The 24,519-nt window shown below is 41.7% G+C and overlaps 1 protein-coding gene across 13 annotated transcripts in view; it reads left to right on the top strand.

The window, feature by feature from the left end:
• dmd (dystrophin) overlaps positions 1-24,519 on the top strand; it is a 227,969-nt gene that overhangs the window by 176,182 nt on the left and 27,268 nt on the right. For 7 of the 13 annotated variants that reach the window (XM_046382001.1, XM_046382004.1, XM_046381996.1 and 4 more), the window contains 5 exons: positions 278-546; positions 1,668-1,814; positions 5,406-5,463; positions 7,730-7,793; positions 10,391-10,426. In XM_046382001.1, coding sequence (XP_046237957.1) covers positions 278-546; positions 1,668-1,814; positions 5,406-5,463; positions 7,730-7,793; positions 10,391-10,426 — 574 coding nt within the window. Of the gene's footprint in view, positions 1-277; positions 547-1,667; positions 1,815-5,405; positions 5,464-7,729; positions 7,794-10,390; positions 10,427-12,925; positions 13,255-24,519 lie in introns of those variants that run through there. The other 6 variants (XM_046382003.1, XM_046381999.1, XM_046381998.1 and 3 more) reach the window with 4 other exon arrangements.

The raw sequence follows: 24,519 nt of genomic DNA, 5'->3' as shown, positions 1-24,519 counted from the left end.
ACACAGTATAAAGAGGATAATAGGAGATAATCTTGATCAGCTGGTGGAGACACGTTGTCTTTTATTGCCTAAACCAATTATCAGACAATTAAGGCCTATAGTTGCAAAAATGGTGCTATGATTTGCTATAAATCACAAGTGTGCTTTTGTTTTGAGATGATAGGTAGAGAAATGAGGGTATTTACATTTCCAGATTGAACAGCCTGTGAGGATGCGGTCATATTTGCTGCTTTTATTGTCACCAGCTGTTCTGTTTTTTTCTTTCTATAACCCTCAGATATCAGCCCGGAGGAACGAGCCCAGAATGTGGGGCGAGTCCTGCGCAAAGAAGCAGATGACGTGATAACCAGGTGGGACCAACTCAACGGCGACTCAGCCGACTGGCAGAGGAGGCTGGAGCTGGCTCTGGAGCGGCTTATGGAGCTCCAGGAGGCGGAGGACCTGCTGGACGGACAGCTCAGGCAGGCCGAGATGGTGAAGGAGGCGTGGGAACCTGTCGGTGACCTGCTGATCGACTCCCTGCCAGAGACCATCGACAAAGTCAAGGTCAGATTAAGCAACATATTACTTTAACATTGTTGATATATTTACTCTAAGCAAGTGAGATCGTGGTTGAGAAGACTGCTGGGATGGTAAACCATTTTGGAAATCTGTATACATGTTCGATGAAAAACGAAAACCACTCTTCTCTGTTCATATGTTATAGCCAACAGCTTAACATAAAGACTGAAAGCAGGAGGAAAAGGCTACCATTATAAATATATATATATATATATATATATATATATATATATATATATATATATATATATATACATATATATACATATATATATATATATATATATATATATATATATGTATATATGTATCGTCTCGTACTGAATTTATGGCGGAATGCCACAGTTCACGATGTACAAATCACTTTGAAGAACCCAGGAGTATACGTTGAAACTTCTCAATCAATACAGAGAAACACGATTGTGGTAGTCATCAGTAATTATTTGTACTGTAGTGAATTGTTTTAAATTGGCTAAAGCTCATTACAGTGCCGATGAGCCTGTTTGTATCATAAAGAAAGCTTCTTTGTGTCATCACGGAAGCTAGCAGGTGTCAATCTGAATACATGCTACTAGTCTTCTCAATAGCAGTCTCATTTGTATAGAGGTGCCAAGATCAAAAAAATAATTTGATATTGATTCATTGATGTTATAAAGCTCCCTCAGCCCGTTTAAATCCATATGTAGTAGCAGTCATAGACTGTACACTTCAGTTGTGGTGCATGCAGATGAAGGAGGACTTCATCTGCATGCACCACAGCTGGAGTGGCAGATATAGAAGAGCTAGCCCACCTTGTTAGCCCAGCATCTATCAGCTGTTAATGTTACCCCGGTAGCCATGCTGAAGGCCCCTCATGTTACATTTATCCTACTTACTGTAAGGCTGTCAGTGTTTTCCATACATCAGTAAACAGTAAATAAGCAGAAAAGTGGGCTTTACATGATGGATGCACCTATTTCTCAGTGTTAGAACAGTGTCGATGAGAAACGAGACTGAACCGAACTACTAACAACCTGTCTGTGTTTCCCATCTGTCCTCTCTCCACTGTAAACAACACAACAAACAACCTCTGCGTGTGTGTGTGTGTGTGTGTGTGTGTGTGGCAGGAGTTCCAGGAGGAGATTGCTCCAATTAAGGATGATGTAACACACATGAACCAGTTGGCGTCCACTTTTGGTCCACATGACATCCAGCTGTCACCTACCAACCTGGAACGCATTGATGATCTCAACACGCGCTGGAGGCTGCTCCAGGTACACACTCATGCACGCACACACACACGCATGTATTCAGGTGAGGAAACGTTGGAAATCTTACACTGTAATCTGTCACAGCATTGTCTCCACTGTCTTATACTGTTCAACATGTATGAAGTTTGAATGATGCTGTAAATATTATTATATGTTTTTAAGCAGGGTTCAGATGGGACAGCTGCTTGGGTTTTTAACTAGAGTTTTCATGTGTTGATAATGATGCCTTACAACCAACGTGTCAAACATAATCTTTTCAGGTTAACATACACTGTGTCTTGTATGTGTGTGTGTGTGTGTGTGCGTGCCTACGCCTTTGAGATTATGAGTGTGTTATTTGATGGGAGAACTGTAATAAAAACAAGCACACACCCATACACACACACACACACACACCATGTGCTGGTGATCAGAGGCAGCGCAGCAGTTGCCTCAATCAGTCTCAATAAACCCAGTGGCAGCCATGCTGGAAGTCAGACAGTGATTGTTACCGGGGGTGACAGATAGAGCCAATCAGCTGCCAGAGAGATGCAACTAATGCCGAGGAGTCCCGGGCGGAGATGGGCACCACGGTGACGGGACCAGACGGCCAGTCTCTCTGAAGTTAGCACCTGACCAGATGCTTAGACATACACACACACTCACACACTCCTTTTAGTTGTAGTGAAGGTGAGAACATCAGTGTAGTTGATGTAAATAGACAGATGAAGAAGGAAAGATGTGGTTTATGGTTGAATAAAAAACTAAACAGGCCTATGTTTGTCAAACTTACAGAAATTGCACTTAAAGATGCTATAAAGAGATAACTGAGACAGTATGAGAGCCTTCCAGAAGATGTGTCAAGTTATTTAAACCACACACACGTCATGCAAGGTTGTTCTGATCGAGCGCAACCAGAAAAAGGTAACATTTGAGAGCATGTGGTTGATCACACAAATGATCAGAGCAGCAACAGCCAATCTGAGTTGAGGATTTGACATACGTCTACCACGTTGTCCCTTCTTTTAAATTATCCTTACAACAGCACAGTTCAGAGAAAATAGATCTACTTTGACTGACTTGGACTGTGATGCTCTTAAGTTTGTGAGTCGGGACCCTTCACTGATAGCAGCATACCAAAGACTGCGTTTTGTTTGTTTTTTTTTTGTTTTTTTTCTGATTTGCATGAGCTTATATAAAATGTTAAGAAGGGAATTTAGTATTTCATTTGGCCAGAAAAGAAGAGTTAACTGCCAGTTTTTGACAAGTCAGTTTCTACTGCAGGTGGTTCATTGGGAGCAGAATGTTTGCCCAGGAATTTTGGCATCAGTTTTAATGGCAGGGTGGTGGATAGAAATCTGTGTGTGTGTGTGTGTGTGTGTGTGTGTGTGTGTGTGTAAGCACTGCCTGCTAATGTGAGTGTGTGTGTTTAATGTGTGTTTGTGCTTTCATATTTTCTACTTTAGTTAATTTGGCTTAATTTTTAGGTGACTGCTTGTATATTTGTTGTGTGTGTGTGTGTGGTACCTGCACATTCAGGCCACCTCGGTTAGTTCATGGTGTTCTTTGCGTGCTTAAAAGGTCAAAGCTGATTGGTCAGCGGGGAGGCACAGTGTACTCTGAGTAATTGCGACAAATTCCTCTTCAGCTATCCCGCTCCTCTTGTACAATTCTGATTAGGTTACTGTGGATACGGGGAAACGCAGCTCAGGCAGAAATGGATTGGGTGAGGTGAACACCAAGGTAATTTCATCTTTTTGTTTCATGTCACATGAAAACCAAAAAAATAGATAAAAGAACTGGTCATCATTGCCACATCTTCATCTTCGTCTGTTCTTCATCACGTACCATGACGCATACATACGCACACACACACTCCCCTGACAATGTGTCATCAGTGGCCTTCTCATTCGGGTTGTGGATGAAAGTCTGGGTGGTTAATCAGCCAATCTGTCCACCCAGACTGGATAATAACCCATCTCAGTCCCTCAGCTTCAAGACTTCTATCAGAGAAAGTTGAGACGCCACTGAGCTTCCAATGATTCACTTTTTTTACTTCCTGGAACAAAAAATGTGTGTCTAATCAGCGTCTGCCAAAGCTCTGCATGCCGGTCGGAGCTGCATGTGTTGCCTGGGAACATTAGATCATTGAACATTGTGTCAGGAAGCATCAGTGATTATAGACGCACAGCAGCTCCTACGGGAACTTTCAGGGTGCATCTATCTGGCAAGTGTCGGCACCCGGCTAAAATCATTTGTGCAAGTATCAGCTGGCTTTTTATGGGAATTATACACAGGATTACAAAGGTTTAATAGAAGCAGCAGATTTTGACGTTTCTTCAATATTGCCATATAGTATTCATCGTCACTTGGGCTGCAAAATTTTATAGTTTCTGCACAGATAGTGTGATAAATGGTGACAGGAGAGATGATTTGTATTCTGACCTTTATATGACACCCTCTGAGTGTGTGAGCATTTGTTGGATGCATGATTTATAGCTCACATTGGCTCAAACGAGTGACAGGATTCCCATCAAATGTTGTGGATGGATGTCGAGATTGATTTCTTGTGGTTGTTAAGGGGTAAAGTTACCCCACCTGATGGAAACAGACCTTAATGAAACTAAATGATGTACTTTTATCCAAAGTGCTGCTTTGGCCAATCACATTCATGGGAGTGTTAAACCATTGCTCAAACTGTCAACTGTCTTACTGATGCCTTAAACACCACAGTGCAGCACCTTGGGCTGTCACCCATTCACACGTCAGTGGCAGTAACTTACCATGCAAGGCGCTGGCTTAACAATCAAGAACAATTGGGGTTCAGTGTCTTGCTCAAAGACACTTAGACGTGTGGACAGGAGGTTTTGGAAGCTTACAATCAGTGGGTGACCCGCTCAACTTCCTGAGTTTTATACATTTAAAAAGTTGTCTTAGCTTTGTCTCGGTTGCCAAATGGTGTCAACTTGCTGTTGGAGACAACAAGATAATAAACCCCCAGAGCAGTCTTACTTTCAGCTTTACCTGTTTGTTTGTGTCTGTCTTTTGTATTGTAACTTGAAGAACGTTAAGAACTCAAAACATGAAATTCATAAGATGTCAATGCGTGTGATGTAGTAACGCTTACATGAAGTATATAATGCTTTAAAATCAGTCCCAACAAAATCAGGCCACAAAACAGGTGTATACATCTGGATCTGTGAGCCAGGAGACAAATGTAAGTGTGTGTGTGTGTGTGTGTGTCTCCTGGTGGACTTGGCCCCGCCTCTCAGTGTGTACCTACAGAGCCTTGCTGATTTGGCAATTATCTCAACTCCATCTAGATAGACAGCTCATTCAGAGCTGAAGGAAACTCACAGGAGACTGCATTCTCTCTAATTCCTCCACTACAAATTCAATTATCTTTTCCATGCTTGTCTCTGTGTCTCCTGCTCTCCCTTCCCTCTCCCTCCCATCGCCCATCCTTGTGTTTCTACTCAATACTCTATATTTGTGTCAGTTATTTCATAGTCCACAGCGAATCACACAAAAAATTACCACCCAGTACATTCCCATCATCACATCATGAAGCAAGCGTCTGTCTGTCCGTCTCACATGTCTTTCTTTCTCCGTCAGATCTCCGTCACAGAACACCTGAAGCAGCTGACGGACGCTCACAGAGACCTTCTGCACGGTGAGTAAAACACACCCGAGTGCAAATATGCATGCACTCCTACCTGCATTCATCAGACTGTCGACAGTTGACAAGACACTCATGAGATGGTGTGTGTGTGTGGGACATAGATAAGACAAAATGAGGCGCCCACCTCCTGACAGCATCTCACTCAGTGGCACTCAATAAGTGACGTGTTAGAGGGAGAGAGGGTGACACAGCGCCTCACTGCTGATGGGTCACTGAATAAGTGATGAGAGGAAGAGGGCATATAAACACTGTCACTTGTTTGGCTGGTTGTCGAGCCTAAGATGCTGTATTGATCTGTTTATGCAACTTGTTTTTCTGGTTTTATTGCTGAATTCCAATATGACGCAGCACTTAACCCTGTAAGACCGAGCCTCTCATCCATATCACAGCAATGAAAGCAAATAGATAAAAGTCCCTCACTGATTATTGCGCTGATGAAAGAGATCTTTATAGGACGGTCTCTCCAGGCTCCGCAATGTCAACATCTACTCTAAAATGCACACACACACACACACACACACACACACTGAAGATGATAATATGGCAGAGTTTAGGCTGATGTCAGCTCTGTTCTCTTTATTGGATTCGGTTAAATTTAAACTCCAGTAATCCTGTGTAGTGTTACATATGATAAACACATCCTCATCCTCAAAGCCTTTTCCATTGTAAAAGCTAAACATAATGTACATGTTCAAAGTTCATTTACTCAACTACTATACTTAAGTACAAATGTGAGGTACTTTACTTGCGTGTTTCCATTGTATGTTACTTCATGCTTCTGCTCCACTCCATCTCAGATACAAATGCTGTGCTTGTTACTCCACTGCGTTTTTCTGTGGGTTTTAGCTTCTAGTTACTTTGCAGATTAGTTTTTCACCCCCTTCCTCCCCAGTGAAAAGCACGTTTCTACAATTTTGACTTTGTTAAACTCATGGGTGAAGGGCTCCTTTTTGGATTGAGAAAATACTCCTTTGAAAACAGGGTTGTCTTTCTGAGCTCATGAAAAAAAATTTTTTTTAAAATGAAAACATTTGAACATCTTTGTATGGAAATAAGGGTTTGAATGCTGGACTTTTACTTGAAATGGAGTATTTTCATATTGTCACAGTATTTTTGTTTTAAAGTCAAGGATCTAAGTACTTTTCACAACACCGTTGTGTTGCAGTTAATGTGGTAGTTATTTTCTCTCAACACATATGTGACGATGACTCAGAATACATTAAACGTTGCTGATTAATGATGTATAAGCTTGTAAATCTACAAGGATGATTTTTTTGTCATTTAAGGATGTCCACCTGGAGCCACTCATCAAACTGCGAGCTGCTTTTCCTCATCAATTCTATTTAGTTTAATTACAGCTCATCTGCAGAGTAATTAAAAGACCACAGATAACAAAAGATCACAACATCACGCATTTGCTCATGGCGGTGATTAAAATTGAAGAACCACGGGGGGGCTTTTAAGGGGGAAAATAAAGGAGCAAAGAAAGAAACAAGAAAAGCAGAGCTGACATCTCATACAAATGAAGTGGTTAAATGGCAGTAATACATCGTGCAAGATGGTAGAACAGCAAGAGAATATTATCAGTCAAGACAAGAAAAGCATGGATTGAAATATCCCTTGTAGGCAAAATCAAAACACCATCCACAGCATCACATTTAAATGCTCCATCCAGCTTGATAATGGAGCCATAATAGACATAGCAGGACAGACAGAGATGGTGATGGGGTCATAATAAAGATGACAGTGATGATGATGATGAAAATGTGAGAGCTGTGAGAATGTACACATTTTTCATATCTTACTGCTGTGTAGATATACTCGGCATGTGCTCTGGCAGTTGTCCCATGATGCATCGTTGTGTTTTTAACTGCAGCAAATTTTACCCGTGGGGCGCAATAACGCTTATACAGCGGGTAGTTTCAGCCAAGCCATCTGATTGGTCAGAGATGCATTCCAACTGTGCTGACAATTCCCAGAAAGCACAGCCTGCTTTAATGGTTGGCGTGCCAACTCTTGTGGGCATAATAAGTGAGATAATTAGCAATATTTCTTGTTTTTCTGCTGTTTTTCATTATCACATATATTACTTTGAAGAAAACTTTTCATTACACGTGATGTTTTGGTTAACTGCTGCATGTACTTTTCCTGCACGCTTTGGTCGGCGCTACAGGATGTCGATCCTGCAGTAAAAATCGTGTGTGGAAAGTTAAACGGCCTGCAGACAGTTTGTGTGACCCTTGTTTCTCTGTCTCAGCAGGATCTGTGGAGAGCCCCTTTGAACAGGGCATCTCCCCAAACAACGTGCCCTACTACATTAAGTAAGTACTGACCTCTGAGCTGTGGCCCAGCACTTCTGCTCTCTGCTGTTTATATAACACAAGACCACACACAAACTCTAAATCTCACTGAGTTAGTGTCACTTCAAGTAAGGCTGAAAGATCCTCGACACAACTCAACCGGTCTGGTTAAATGTCATGGAAGGAACACAAACTGTAATATGAGTGTAATAACGTTTTAACAAACAAAGTGTGCTGTGCACTGTTGCTAAAGTCAGTAAAGCATAGAAAGAGCAGAAATGCTTGTGCAATAGTGCAATAGGGTAACGTTTGTACGTCAGCCACCTTGATGAACTAATGTTGCTACCAGCAGGCAAGATTTCTCTGTTCAGTTAACACAAGTGATCTACATGAAACATTTGCTGGGTTCAAGATGCTGTACTTGTAGATCGGTCGTGTTCAGACAAGGGCTGCTAGACCCTCTGCAGGGGTGAGGATCAGAACTCCTTCTCCAGTACACCACATTTTATTCTTTAAACATTTTCAACTGTCTCGCCTTCATCAGGGTGGTGATAGGTGGCAGACATTTGGGCTGGATTAACAGTGTGGCACATGACTGCTGATGCGCTGTCTGGCTTGCCTGGTGTTTTGTGTAACCTAATAATGTCTAATAGTCATGTATTTCCTGACATTTTATCCCGTTTTATTCATCCATCCATCTATCCGGCCGCACACTCCGCCAGAGGATACCATTAGAGAGATGTGTCGGGTTGAGACAGTTTTTCTTTGGGACCCAGAACAGTTAATGAATCTCAGTGTGTCAGCAGGGCACCTGTACACCGAAAGGACCCAGGATGAGACCAACAGGAAAATGTCTCCTGTGGCTATACAGCATTGACAAATCGTGTTTTATCATTTGCCTCCTGTAGGAATCTAGCGTTTTGCTCCTCCTGGTCCCACTGGCATTCATGTAATCACTGAATCCTTTAACATGATCAGCACAATGTAAAGAGCTGCTGAGGTCATTGTCACAGTTAATAGCCTGAATTTCTGCAACTCAGATGAAACTATGATGCTCAGTTACCCACATGGGTTAATTGAAAATCAGTCCCCGAAGTTCAGTCTCGGCCTTTTCCCGACTGCTGACGATAACAAGATCGTCTTTACAAGACGCATAAAATGTGTTGGGCAAAAAAGTCGACATTATTTACTTTATTATGTCTCAAAACGCGCTTGTTGAGCAGCTGAGTCCCTGTTTGTGCTGCAGTGCTCTGGTAGATGCTGGGAGACTGTTTACTACTCATCAGCAGATAGCAGAAGTTTTGGAGGTGGGGTGTGTTAGCACAGTCGTAAGCACAGTCTTACAGCTTCTGCCTCAGCACTGCAGGGTGCACAAACAATCGTATAACTGTTGGGGATTTGGTACAGCAAAGAAATTTCACTGAGCTTAACATGGGTGATAATTAGACAAACGTTTTATCTCTGGACCAATGTGGAATCATTTGGCTACACGTACAATTAGGAGATTCAAAGTACATTTTATGGATATTTTATTGATTTTACATTACACCCAATTACCCAGTTTCCCCCAGGGATCAATAAAGTATTCTGTTCTATTGATTCTGATTTGTCATTTACATATCTGTTCAGTGACAGTGGAAATACACCGGGTCGAAACTGCCAAAAAAGTCAACTTTAAAGTAGTTTCACATGGATAAAATGGTTGTTTTCTTTTCCTGGGGGTCAGTTCTTCTTTGGCACTCCAAAAGAGAAAGTTTTGCTGTTCCACCACTGGGAACTGCTGTTTTAGAGCAGAGATGAAGTACTGAGGAGAAGTGATATCCGTTCAGCCGGAGCTACAAAAATGTCAACCGTTTGGCAATATCTGACACTGGAAAATCCCACTAGTGCAACAGTGATGTTGATAAAAAGCAAGAATTTATTTTTAAGGGGTGGCTGTCAAACTAGATAATAAAAGAAAGTTCTATGGCATATGTTCTCTGCATGTATTTGTTCTTGTTTTACTGAGAGTTTAACTTAAGCCAGGCCACACAACAATGAAAGCAATCTTATATTATGCTAACTATTAGCATTTACCATAAAGGCTCGGTCACAGCTCAGGCAGCCAACTATGAAATTTCATATTGCTATTTTGCCAGTTGACAGGTAGCAAGTTGGCTAGCCTTTAATAACTCTTTATCGCAAAGATATTGTCAGGGGGAAGTGAATGTGTGAGAAAAAAGAAAAGCACAAGCATGTCCCCTGCTTGGTAGTGTGATAGCCATTTGCTCAGCAGCAGCAGTAGTTCACCAGCTTGCATAGGCTCAGTCCACCTCACATTACTAACTCACTGGCCACAAAAACCTTCAGTGTAACTGGTCAAGCTCACTTCCTGCTTCTTCTACAGCTAGTGTACCGGCTCGACAATCAGCAACTAGCAGTTTGACATTTCTGAGTTAACAGTTAATGACTGAGTGAAGGACACTGCATGTAACTGGCACTACATGCTTGGTTGAGTTTTCACATAACTCTTCGTTTGACGTGGAATTAACTGCAAGTGAGAAATTTAGCTTAGACAAGGAGAGGCGAGGAAATGAGGGAGGCAAAGAGAAGTGACAGATTCTCCTCTCCACAAACAGAGAGAAAGCTGGACCTGACCAGATGACCGAGACCCTGTGAGTGCCAGCTGACCACTCACACACACACACACACACACACACACACACACAGACAACACATCAACATCTTTCAGTGTACGTAGTATGCACATATACGGGATATTCATATATATATATATATATATATAGTCTGACACACACAGACATACAGTATGTAGCCTAAAGCCTGTTGACACACAGATGTTGTTGATGTTGATGACCCTCGTATAGCTCCAAAACAGCCTACATTCTTCATTTACTTGAGTCGCTTCAGTTTATGCTACTTTATACTTCTACTCCACACAACATTTGTATAACAGCTATGTTTACTAGTTACTTTAAAAATTATACATTTATACACAAAGTATGGCATTGTTTTCCAAATTGTGGCTGCTACCAACGATTGCTTTCTTTGTGGATTAATCTGAAAATCATATTCATATTCATTTTTTTTTTTTTTTTTACTTCTTTCTCCGCTTGTAAAATGACAACTATATTATGTACTGCTTTACACAAAACTATCAGACTAGTTGAGAACATACTGTTGTCTAAAATGTAATTGTATGACTCGTTGGAATAAGGAGTCCATGAAAAAAAAGCCCCAAACCAAAAGTTTACAGTGTTTACAGGGGTGTGCGCATACTTCTGACCACATAATGTCTCACTGCATTAGCTGCTGTGCAAACATACAATACACCCACTCAGGCTATAGCCTTCACACACTTAACAAACACACCCACACTGTGTCTCAGGCATACAAACACGCTCTCATACACATTCAGGGCACAGTGCGACAACATATGGCCGACCAACTGCTTTTCGTGCACGATCACCTGTCTGCTTCTGGAGATCATTTCGTCAACATCCACCTTGACACACACACACATCATACACCAGTTCTGTGAGGGTGTATTTGATTTGCTTCACAGCAAGCAAGCCCCCTCAAGGGTGGAGTCCTTAAAGTCCACAGCCTCCTACTCGGCTGCATAATGGTGTCCAACTGCTTTAAATCAGTAATCATGAATTGCTTGATGTGTTGAATCCATGCCTCTCCATCCTCTTCCTCCATCTCAGTCTCTCAACTACACACACACACACACACACACACTCAGGTATAAAGACATACTGTTGTGGTGGGATAAAATAACAGTTGAGACTTGCCTATAAATTACAGGCTGTCCCTCTCTCTTTGCTGGTGCAACATAGCCTACATTTCTCAAGCCTTGAACACTGATTCCCAAAGCAAAGAGACCCCCCCTCCCTTCCTGTCTCTCCACTCTTCTTTCCTGTGTGCTTTGTAAAAACAAAAAAAAAACACTCTTTTCTTTCTCCTTTTGCTTTCCCTTTTTGTCTTTTCCTCTTTTCCTATCTTTCTTCGCCTCTGTCCTGCTTTCTGTCTCTCCTCCATGGCCTTGAATCTAGGAGTCTGTCTTGAAAAGCAAAGAGCCTCTCTCTCTCTCTCTCTTTCCTCCTCCTCTCTCTCTCCCACTTTTTCCACCTCTCTCTATCTCTCTCTCTCTCTGTCAGTGAGGTGAAAAACCTCCTCGGATGGTGTCGAGGCTCCTATGCTTTCAGACACAGCGGGATGGGGGGAAGGGAAGCAGAGGCAGGGAGCCTGAGCTCCGCCTCGTCTAGTTCAGCTGCGTCGAGCTTACCAGAAGCATACATGAGCATACCGGAACTGCACTGAGTATAAATTTCAAAATAAACATGTCAAATTTTTGGGGTGGTTAAGTATTGCTTCAATTCAGCAAATCTTGTACAGTCATTAAACTTTGGCTTATGTCCAATTATTAGCAGCCAAAGGGATTCACTCACTTTTAGAAACCTGGAGCAAAGAATCATCATTTTGATTTTTGTTCATATTGTAATTTAGTTATACATATCTGTATACACATTTGTTATTAATCAAGTTATCACTCTTGGTGATCCCAAGTCTTTTTGGTTACCAACCACTTAGTGGGGTTAGTAATCCAGCCTTGAATTTATACCTAAAATTATTTTAGTTAACTGCATTACAGAAACATTAAAGAAATGTGGCAAGACATTTTTAATTCTGTTATTTAATTTAATCATACGGCAAAGTAGAGAGACTGTTAGCAATGGAAGAGAGGGGGATAAAGTGATTAGTAATAATAACTGTGCTTTTTCCTGCACTGGTATGTCATAAATACTGCAGTAGACTTTTATATGCTGGTTTCTGATTGACTGCAAAAAGATGTAAGCAGCTTACAATATACAAGATCTTTATTTTTCTCCAGGTACATTCAATCTAGCAATTCACACAAAACATTTGAGCTGTTGGTCTGATGAGTGAGACCAAACAAGTGTCCATGAGCTCGGGTAAAATTCAGCCAGTTTACTCGCTAAACTTGCACAGCGACATAGCATTTTTCCATCTACTGAGAGCAAAATGGGGCCAGTTGCATCTCTGTGAATAGATTATCGCTTATCATTTCCTCTTATATCTCCATGAACAGATTTTTATCAATTTCACCAAAGTAGTTGGTGAAAGATCGTTTTTCCTCGTTGAAGCTTTTATTTTGAAGCGATAAGCGGAAGTGGTCTTTGTTTTGTTGTGGTGAAGTTGCCCCTGGTCACTCGCTGCTGGCCAGTCAGCCTCTGCAACCCACCGCTGCCGCTTGCGGAGGAACACACACCAACACACACACACACACACGTAGGCAACACACGGTAATCTCGGACGCTTCACTCCGGTGCTAGAGGACGCTTGGTCGGACCGCGGAGCGGGTTGGGATATCGCCTCGGTTCTGCCCGGGATTCGGTTCGTTTCCACCCGACGCGGAGCGCTCTGATCAGCCGGCGATGCGGGAACAGCTTCGGAAGTGAGTGCTGGGCTGGGGACCGTTTAAGGTGGTGGGAAATAATGGTGATGGTAAATGTGCTGGTCGTAATGCAGTAAACCTGTTCACATAGATATCACGCTGGCTGTGGGGTTTCATGGCAAGCATAGAGGCGGCGAGCTGGGGCAGAGATATCCCCCACACTCATCAGAAAACAACAATTATTTCACTTGTAGTGCGGAATGTGCCCAAAAATAGGGTTGTGGATGTTTTAAAACTGGTCAATGATGCGTCCAGATTTCATTTGGGACACCGGGGAATATGTATGCTCCCTCCTTGTGAGCTGTTAACCCATTTCTGAAAGTCTGTCCCAAATGCACATCGAACGGATGTCCCTTTGCATGTTTAAATGCACGTTGTGGTCAATCTTGAAGATTACAGCAAAATTATCGTAAGTATAAATTAAAGATATATATTTGCATGTATGGGATTGAGCTCATATTGCAGGAAAAGGACGTCAGTTTTTTCCATTGAAAGGGAAGAAAACGGCTCTATTTGGTAGCCATTAAACCCAACCAGCCCCCTTCCTTTGCAGCGGCTGTTGTCCGTGGTTGTTGCCGGGGAACCAGGCGAGGTGTACGGCCAGTGAGGCTCTTCGACCCGCTGTCCCCTCCGACCCGAGACGTGCATTTCCCAGATTTCTAATCCTTTTTATGCACTGTTTCACTGGCTATTTGCTGCCATGTTGGAACATAAAGAAGAGCGTAGATTGCTGTAAAGCAAACAGACAGCGATCGGGGGGCTCTGTGTTGCCTGCGTTTATTTGCCCGTATGTGTTTGAATTTGGCCCAACGGGGATTTGTGCTAATTTATGCGTGTGTGTGGTGCGTTGGCTGAGCTTTTGCAAGAGACAAGAAGCCCCACCGAGCAAAGCAGCAATGTGTCACTGTGTTGCATTCCTTCAGTCACAGACGCGCACCCGAAGGTGCAAATACAATCACCTCCGTGCCAGCGAAGCAGCCCGTGTCTGGACCTGTGTGTGTGTGTGTGTGTGTGTGCACGCACCGTGCACGACGATTTTGATGTGCTGCGTTGGTCTGTTTTCGACTGGGAAATAACACCGAGTCTCATTTTTCAGCCCAGACAGTGGGGTTTAAGGATCTTATTGGCTGTTCAGGCGCGGTCCAGATCATCTGCCGGTCATTTCTTGAGCTGGAGAGTACGATGAGGTTGTCCTGCACCGGTACTACGTGTGTGTGTGTGTGTGTGTGCGTGTGCGTGTGCGCGCCTCAGGAGTTGGTGAAATGAGAGCAGAGGATGCGGGCTTGCTGGTGCAGATTTTTGGCACCAATGTCATTGCAGGTGTGTGTGTATGTGCACTGATTAAATGCAGCTGATAGATAAAAAAGAAAAAAAAAACATAACACACACACGTTCAACTCCGGTTGCTGGATAGTGGTGTTGACATGCTCAGGCATGACTGTTATGGCTTGTGTGTGTGTTCTGCCTTTGTGTTAGGTGTAGATGATTATCAACCCCGAGCTCTATTTCTGCCTAATCTGTGGTTTTCAGGGGCTGAATTTCTGCATTCAGAGACGGTGATGGAAGAAACTTTCCCACATTCAAGCTGCAGGCTTTTTCCTCTTAAGGTGTCATGTTTTAAGATTAACTTAACTGGCATCAAGAGGACATTATGAGATTTCTGCATCAGCATGCAAGGACAAATATGTCAGGCATGAATATGTTCATTCTAGATTGGTCCTGAGTGAGAGAGGCAGCTGTTAGAAAAGTTTTAATTTGATATTAACAACCATCTTCCTTAGTCCTCAGGGGATAATTAGTCCACCAAAATCCTGCAGCTCAGTATGCAAAATATGAATGTCTGATGCTGTAGAACAAGAAAGGAGCTGCTTCTGTTTTCTCTTCTCCCAGACTTTCTTTGAGAAATGCATATTGCGAGCAAGCCAGAGCCACAATCACTGCCGGAAAAGTTAATCCCATATTTCATGTATGAAAGTGGCTTCTGTGTAGACTGGTAATTGGTAATAAACTGGTAATTAGCTTCTCTGAGAGCAGAGAGTTAAACTAATGAAGCATTTAATCTTTAGTCAGACTGTGTAGATTACCTGCATACAGATATGCATGTTGCAGCTGTGGTGATGACGCTCCTGATGACATATTTCATATTTTCAGGGTCGATGAGTCCCAAGTGTTATCTATAATCGCTTATATTTAGTGGTTTCAACCTCCTTCAGCCAAAAGCATCAAAACACCCCCCCTTTTCCCTCCTTTCATGCGATTTCACATTGATCGTTACAGCAAGCGGAGGCTGTGAAAACAAAACATTCACCAAAGGTCACAAACTAAAATGTGTGAGGAATGAATTTGTTCCATTTGGGCTCAATCATCTCTCTTGTTTAAGGCTGAGCCACTGCAGTGTGAGGACTGTATGTTTTTCATGTTACTTAAGGTTTATGGTGGGCAGGCCTTCTGTTTCTGTGCATGCAGCTGATAATATATACATGACACTTGTGACAAAGCCATCATTTTCACCGGAGTGCCTTTGGTTCACACGGCAGTTAATGCAGCCCTTGCGGTTGTGATTGCTCAAATACAAAACGTCGGTCTGTTTCTTCTGATTGTGCTTAACCAATCTGTATTTTCCTCACGAGCATGAAATCAGTGAAAAAAAATGCTTGGTTGGATTATTAATGGTCCAATACCTTTATAAAAAAAAAGAAGAACGGTTTAGATCACTCGACTGAAAATTAAAGACCTGTCTGGGCATGTAAAAATAGTTTGCTTTCAATAATAATTTCTGTGTGATCTAGTTTTTTTGTTTCATTTTGTTTTGGTTTTTTTTTCTGAATATTCAAGCATTTTCTTTTGAAAAGCTTGATGCTGTCTCCTATTTCCTTGAAAAGTCCAGTATCAGTGTGTGCGCCGGGGGGTCAGTTTTGCTCTTAGGTGAGTGCACGACGGACCACGACTGGTTCCAAACTGACATCGTAAATCCTGCAGATACACACATATGAAAACAAACTAGAATTTTAATATTTAGTTAATCTTTTCATTTATAATGCAACAGTTGCAAAAAAAATGTGGTTTCAGGTTCTTTAATAGGAAGGTTTTTCAGCATTTTTGTTTCATGATTATAGTTTTGGTCTCTGGACGGTTGGCAGAAAACAATGAAACATTTCCTTCATTACCGTCACTGTAGTTTATTTTAACTCAAATCCACTTACAACATCCTGCTGCCACAAATATTCACTAGCCCACCCAATGTGGATCAGACGACTGCTGAAAGTAGTCCCCAACAAAAGCACCATTTTGAGTAAAGATTTTTAAAAACTACAGTGACCAGCTGTTTGAGGAAATTACTGAGCCTTTTTTAAAAATGAAGCTAAATATTAGCGATCCTGTTTCTAAAATGGTAACTAATCATTATGATAAATTATCACAAGGAAAATAATTAGCGTTGTCTCAGAGCTCTATGGGAGGTTTTGTCGGTGCTTTTAGCTTCTCTTTCACAAACCGCTTCCCCTCATATTCAGCTAATGAATATGGCTTTCATGCTTTTTATTCCGCTTTTTCTCTTGTTCACATTACATTCCTGAAGGCCATTGTGTGAGCTCATACAGATGCCTGGTGTGCAGGAAACATTCTGTCAGAGCTCACTCTCAGCGATAGGCAGAGGAAGACGTCGCCGTAGCCCATAAACCACCTTTAATCATTCATCCAAGAGCCATAATTGACTGCAGCGAGGAGTGACACTCGTGTCTCTGTGCAGATCCATTATTTAAAACGCCTATCTGTCAACGCCGCAATAAGCTATTCAGCTGCCTGTTAACTGCAATATGTACCATTGTGTGTTCGAAGTGTGGGGGGGCGTGTGTGCTATTGTGTGACAGCACGTGTGTGTGTTATCACTGTCAAAAAATGTCTGCAGTTCGGTCTAACTTTTAAGTTGTGCTGCACAGAGGATGTCTTATGTTTCTTGGGTGGAAACAGGCCTTGGAAAAATAATCCGATCAGATCCAGACTTTTTGTTCGGTATCAGCAGTAATCCAGTGATGATTGTCTGTGTGTGATCAGTGTGATCTGGAACTAGTGGCAGCTAAAGCGGCAGGACTTTCTGTAATGCAGATTTGCTCAAATAAATAGACTACTGGTTGAAAACCCAGAGGTTTCTCTTAGCTAGCCAGTGATTTTCACAATAGATTGTATCGTATGTATGTATAGTATGTATCTATAAAATGTTAAAAAGATGTGTAAAATTCGGATTGCTTCTTTTGTCCAACTGACAGTCTAAATCCTGAAGACTCTTCATTTACTATCCTTTTTTTTTTACTTTACAAATCCTTACAAAAAACGAACATCAAAATGGTTGGCAACTGAATAATCGATTAAATATTGCAGATCAGTTGTGCATTGCAGGATAAAATTGACTGATTTTATTTTTACCTCATAATTTGATTTTAAATGTTGTGTGGTTTGATAGTAAAATGGACAAGCTACTCAAAAGAAACATGTAAAATGGCAGAGTTGCATATTTTAATTTGCAGCTCAGTGGCTTTCTCTTTCATTTTTGCTGACGCTTGAAATTTATTTTCATTTGTTTTTCCTCACACTGCATGCAAAGCCTCTTTTGTTGTCCATTCTGGCAGCGTGGCTCCATTGCTGGTTGGTCAGTCAGTCAGTCAGTCAGTCCATCACTTTGGTTCAGACTGAAATATCTTAACAGCTGTTTGAAGGATTACCATGAAAGTTTGTACAGACATTCCTACTTAATCATTTATTTTTTTTCCTCTGGTATTTTTAGCTCTTGGTGAAATAACTCGACAACTATTAGATGGATTGTCATGGCATTTGGTTCAGACATTTGTGTCCCTCTCAAGATGGATTGTAGTAACTTTGACTTTCATTTAGTTGGTGAGTTTACCTGCAGAATGAATGACATTTCCATCAGCCTCAGCTGGACTTTGTGTTTACTGCTAATTTGCACGCTTAGCATGCAAATACCTTTTGCCAAATACAAGACAACCCTTCTTTATTCTCAGCCTATTGTGTTTTTTGCCAGACGTTTCATCTGAATAAGATTAAACCTTTATTGTCTATACTGGTTTCTATCCCCATTCATGTAAGAAAGTCGTGGGTGGGTGGGATGTGATTCATGTGAATGTTGAATGCTCTCCCTCCCCCCCTCGTCAGCTTCAATCAGATCGCCCTCGAGCAAGGCAGTGAATCCCTGACTGCTGTGCCGGAGCCGCTCAGTGTGCAGCACTTTATCTTTTGACAGTTTACGATGCATTATCAACACTTTGGCTTGTCTCGGGGCCATGATACATTTTCTAGAGAGACGGTGTCAGCTTTCAAAGAGCATAAAGAGTCAAACCTAGAGAGGCTTTATTCATACGGACCACCGCTGATGTGTGATTGTTCTGTTGTTGTTATTTACAACAACACTTAATCCCAGTGGGACATATGGTAGGAAGGGGCCGTTGGGAACAGGACTGCAGTTATGGATTTTCTTGACATATTTGAACAATCTGTGTTTGTTTGGTGGTGGTGTGGTGTGCTAATGTTAGGAAATAGCTGCATTATCCTTCTGTTCCACACAAACTGGCTGGTTCCCTATAGCAGGCTGAAGTTGCCGTGGGAGGTGGAGACAGACGAGGTGTTGAGGACAGGTGGGTGGTGTGGTGGCAGAGTATGGGGCAGGTTTTAACTTAATGCGGTGGTGAAATGTAATTCAATACTTTATTGATCCTTTTAGGGGAATCCTTTTTTTGGATAGCCTCCCCTCCACAAAGTGCAGGGTCAGATGCACCCCTGGAGCTGAGAGGGTTTAGTGTCCTCCTGAAGGACAAATGAGCAGTTAGAAAATCACATTCAACTAAAGAACGTTTATCTTTCAGGCTTACAAAGTGTTAAATCACACTCTTGTGATTGGCTGGGTTGGAGAGTTTACAATTCAAACGATTAATGAATTTATTCAATCCAAATCCTTCAAAATCAAATCTAACTTGGCTCCATTTTCCAGACTGGCCTGTAACTAAAGTAATAATTAACTCAAAGATTTCATTTAGAACTGTTATCACCTTTTGTTGGGCAGAAACATTTCAGCCTTGAGTTGCAGCTTTGGGAATGTTCACAACCTGAAAATGAAGTATTGATTAAGTGCTTACTTTTAATACATTGGTTGTAATCAGCTACTTGACCCACATTCTGGAGGTCCAGACTCAGGATAATTAAATTGATTATCTAAAGTTTAACTGGGAGATTTCCTCAAATTGATCTTGACATGATGCAGATAAGTTTGGAGAAAAGCTGACATACAAAAACTTTATCACCACACATGACTGTGAGGGCTGAGCACAGACAATACGGAGAATGAATTAAGCAATCTTGTTGTCCTGTGATGGCTAAAAACATTATGTGACTGTTTTATACATTGCAGTGTGCATTCAGTGTGTTTGAAGGTTTTCTAATTGCAGCAGGAAGTAAAACAGGTTTGACCAAAATCCTAAGCTGCTGCTTTAAGTGGTCATACTGCAGTTCTAGTCCTGTGTGTATGCTTGCATAGACTTACCGAGGGTCAGGTTTAGCTCTTCAGGACATCATGTAGAGAATATTGAAGTTCTGTATGTTTGCTTTTGATCATGTGAATTTAAACAGCATGACATTAAACAAAGGGATACAGTGTGGAATATGTTTTAGGTGGTTTTTTACATTGTGCCACTCTGGACTAAATTGGGAATTGGATTACAAAGCATACCAAACAAATATAACATTTTTTTGTTGTTGTTTGTCCAGCTAGTCACTGGTTTCAGTTAAAATTGCCTCTCCTGTTCAATAATTCTCTCCCGTTATAATTCTGTGACTCATTGATTCATTCCTGATCCCTGGATTGAGAAGCGGGGTCTGATTTCAGCTCAGCTCTTTGTCTTCCCATCACTGCTGTTTGCTGCTGAGCGGCTGATGTAAACAGCTGCAAGTTACCTGCCTTGCTCAAGGACATCAGGGAATTGGAAGTACAGCACTCCTTCGTCAGAAGCCCACATCTCCGAGCCGGTGCAGCGCTCCGGATGAAAGCCGCTGCGTGTTTGATGCTCCAGGCTTATTAGAAGCATTTGTCCGAGTGGCTCGGAGCGGCGCGCCGATGACGAGCTGAGTGACTGAGCTACTGTTTGCACAGACTCTGAGCTTAGAGGATTTTTAAGTAGCTCTTCACCATGGGACCCTCTCCTCATTATCTGGAGTGGGAGTGTGGGAGAGAGGCAGAGAGGCAGGAGAGAGAAAAACAAGGCCAATGCGGGGAAAAAAAACAGCATACAGATTATTATTCGTCTGCTTTTCAGACAAAGGTTAACCGCAGGTGCGCTTGTGTGTGACCAACTCGACATGTGTGCTTTTAACAAGCTGAGCAGGGTTGCATTTGTGCACCAGCAGGCTTCAGGCCAGAATTATAAAGCAGAAAACAGTGCTTTGTCTGCGAAGGAACGCAGAGAAGCTCAGTATTTTATATGCGGCTCTGCTATTTTATTTAGCTGTTTGTTTTGTTTGCCACAAAGTTACCGTCTTTGGCTTCCACCGATCCACAACACCCACTGCGTTTCAGTGGTCGCCCACTTTGTACGCCCACCATTCACATGTATGTAAGCCTGATCACAACACACCTGGACTGAAGAGATGAGGATCTTTGTTTAGTTTTCAAAGATCTAAGAATGTTTTTGCTCCAGTGTTTTCTCCGGCCCTTTTCTCATTTTCACCTTCAGATGAGCAGCAAAACAGCTCCGATATTTCATTCTCACTGGCACTGAATAGCCATTTAACTGTCCTATATTTAACTTCACGACGAAAGCGTCGCAGACACCCTGATTGATACACACCCTTCAATCAGAAGCCACTCATATTTCCAGGATTGCAGCAAGCCAAATGTCTATTTATTAACCATCTGACATATAAAGTGGGAGGCGCTGGAAACCATTTCTTGAGATTCAACTGTTCTCCATCTCCTGTGAAAGATTTTTCAAATATTTGATGTGCTCTGAACAAAAACCTTAATTGCCTCGCTGGTAAGACATGTGGCCTCCATTAGCTTTATGTAAACAGGCAGCTGGCACATTACCATCACATTTACAGTAGCATCTATCTGACACCACATCACCACTTCAGTTGTATTTCTCTTTTTTTGGATGCATTATATTAATGCAACTGGAATTAGCCATCCAGATTTCTTATCATGTTAGTACCATAATTATTTCGACAGCAGCTAAGTGGAACTAATGACTCTCTGCTTTACAGTAACATAATTGCGTTTTTTGCTGCTATTGAGTGCAAGTAGAGCTTTAATGTTTTCTAGATGCCGTTTCCATTCAAAGTGGGTGTTTTTGAAGATGCCATGAAATGCAAATTAGAGCTCAGATCGTGACACTCGGCTGGGATTAAACAGGAAATGTTGGGAGGACATATGGAGAGAGTTGGCTGTTGTACAACTGCTGCGAATACTGACACCATATTTAAGGTAATAAAGTAACAAATGCACAGCAGTTGCTTTTTTCAAACTGCTGCATACTTTTAGTCAGTTTATGATGAAGACACAGTAACAGCATAATGTCACTTGTTTTTGTTTGTTTTTATTCTTATAATGGAGATGAACTCCAGGTGCACTGAAATCTCCAAGCTTAAAGCCTTTTCACAACAAAATCTTGTAAACATAATCACTGTGATTGGTCGATTTGATAATGTGGATGAAGTCTTTGACATTGAGACAAACTGATTCTCAGTCCTGGGCAACAGCAAACAGCCTGGCATAAACTGTGTGAACGTTCTGCCACCCCTGCGACTGAGAGTTTTTATATCCATAGCTGATGTCACTCCTCTGTTCACTCATTAACCACTTCCTATAAAACATACACTAGTTTATAGTCAGCGGTAAGTTGACATTTTGGACACATGAACATTTTGCTATTATCTTTGTGTTAACTTAACTGAAAGTGAATTTGAAAATACGCAACACTGATGTACAACTTGAACTGACATTTCGCTTCTGTGTCTCATGTTTTCTAAATTAGTGTCAAATCAAGTGGTTATTATATTACATTCCTGCACAGAAAAGCTCTCCAGAGCTCAGTGTGTGTGTGCCCCTGTAGCAAGTTCTTCCCACCGTATTCAGATGAGGACAATTTATTTTTCTCCATTTCTTGTAGGTGTCATCTTCTGCCTACTTTAGGCCTGTTTCATTTACTCTGACAGCCTAATTGTTCAGTGTGTCCTTTTTTTCTTAAAAAGTCAAATTGTTGTCAGAAGTGCTTTATTTCACCAAGTGTGACCGGTCACGAGGAAGTCAACTTGGTTAATTAGCTGTGACCTCTGAGCAGACGCAGACACAATACAGGGTCGACACAGGACGTGTCGGACAAAATCCTGCAGCAGCTAGAATAATAAGAAGGGGTTCAAGACCTCGAACAAGACCACAAATTCTTTAAATATCATAGTTGTCATTATTATTCTGGTGCACGGAAAAATACACATCCCTGAAGGCGTAAATCTCACGGTGAGTCTCAGACGCACACACACGGCTGACATGAGTGGCGAGCAGCCGTCACGAGGGGAGAATGACACAGCACCCATCTATCTCTTTCACCCGATGCCTGTTTTATTTTCTTCCCCTATCGCGCTCCTCTGCCGCTGTGATGCAGAGAGGACGGCCGTCTTTGTGTTTTTGTTCCACAGTGTTATTTTCCAAGATTATGAGATGGAGGGGAGAAACACACAAACAACAGGATTACTGTCACAGTGTTGGATTTTAGGAAGCTGATCTAATTCATCAGCGACTGAGTTTCATTTCAGTGTTACCCATAAAGGACTTTACATCTTTTTGATTTTTCAGGAAGACAGTATTACTGGCATTAGTACCCAGTTGTTGTGCTGCTGGTTTTGAAAGGCATATGTCTGTCATGCTTACCTTGCTGTTTTACCTAACACTTGTTACACAGTGTCTAGAGGGTTTTATGTCAGTTGTACAAAACCAGTGTCCAAATCTCTTTACGTGTGTTATGTCTTTACATTAAGAAAAGAATAACAAGAACTGCTTGGAATCTGTTTCGGCATAATTTTGTAATTTCAAAGTATTTCAACTTTATTTTATGTTTTTGTTTTTCAGAATATGCTGCATAGATGTTACATACATACTTTCCACATGCATACATCTCCATTTCTTTTGTAGTTCAATGCTAAAACATGGGATGAATCTGTAAAACAGAACCAACAGTGACAACCACTGTGTAACTGTTTAAGGTCTTTACTCACGTCCCAGCTTTAAAAGCATAAAACATAATGTAGTTGATTAAAACAAAATGCATAAAAATCTTATTACCATCTTGGAAAATTCATAAAAGATGATCCAAATGCTCTGTCACACACAGGAATGGTGTCGGTTTATTCATTCTGCTTTAATTGTGAGACATTTTGCATGAAAGTGGAACTAGTCATCTGCATGGGGAGATTTCCAACAGCTCTGTCAGTTTCAATAGGCCTCTGTGATTTACAGTTTAGATGTTTCTTTCTGAGTAGAAAGCAGGGGGATCTTTCATGTGGAAGAAAAAGTCAGAGCAGTTGAGCTCTGGGGTCCATACTGAAATGTCTCAACAACCATTGAGTAGACTGGCATTCATGGTCTCCAGAGGAGGAGGAGTGATCCCCTGACTTCAGGTTGTGTTTTTTAAATATCAGTTTAAGCTTCTGAGTGCCATGACATTCGGATCGGACAGTCGTGCCCCCTATCAGGATGAATCGTAGTAGCTTTTCATGTAGCGCCATCATGAGATCAGGTTGTGATTTGTCCAGTACTCGGCTGTTGTTTGTGTTTAGCCACACCAATCAGCAGATGCTAGCGTGGTAATGTGCCGGAGTACGATGGCGAACATGGCAAACATTATACCCGCTAAACATCAGCGTATTAGCATTGTCAGTGTCAGTGGTGGCATGTAGCTCATTGGTCTCACAGAGCTGCTTAGATGATCTACAGAACTTGGCACTTTTGCAAGTTACATGGAACATAATCTGGGTTCAAAGGGGATGTATTTAGTCTCTTAATTAATCATAGGTGTGTTTTGGGCATAGCATGAATTACAATTAAATCCTTTTTAAATGCTGGATTTGGGCAAACTTGGGAAGCAAATGAAGGTGTACAAACTGTGAACTAAAATTTGGGACAACATTCTGTCAAACTGTGAAGGGAGTCACAATAGCAGCAGCTAATATGGCTGGTACAGGTGCAGCCCACACAGCTCATTATTTTTC

This window comes from Scatophagus argus, chromosome 24 (genome assembly GCF_020382885.2).
Source record: "Scatophagus argus isolate fScaArg1 chromosome 24, fScaArg1.pri, whole genome shotgun sequence".
Classification (NCBI taxonomy): Eukaryota; Metazoa; Chordata; class Actinopteri; family Scatophagidae; genus Scatophagus; species Scatophagus argus.
Note: the sequence above shows the minus strand (reverse complement) of the source record. Positions and strands in the feature narration are given on the sequence as shown.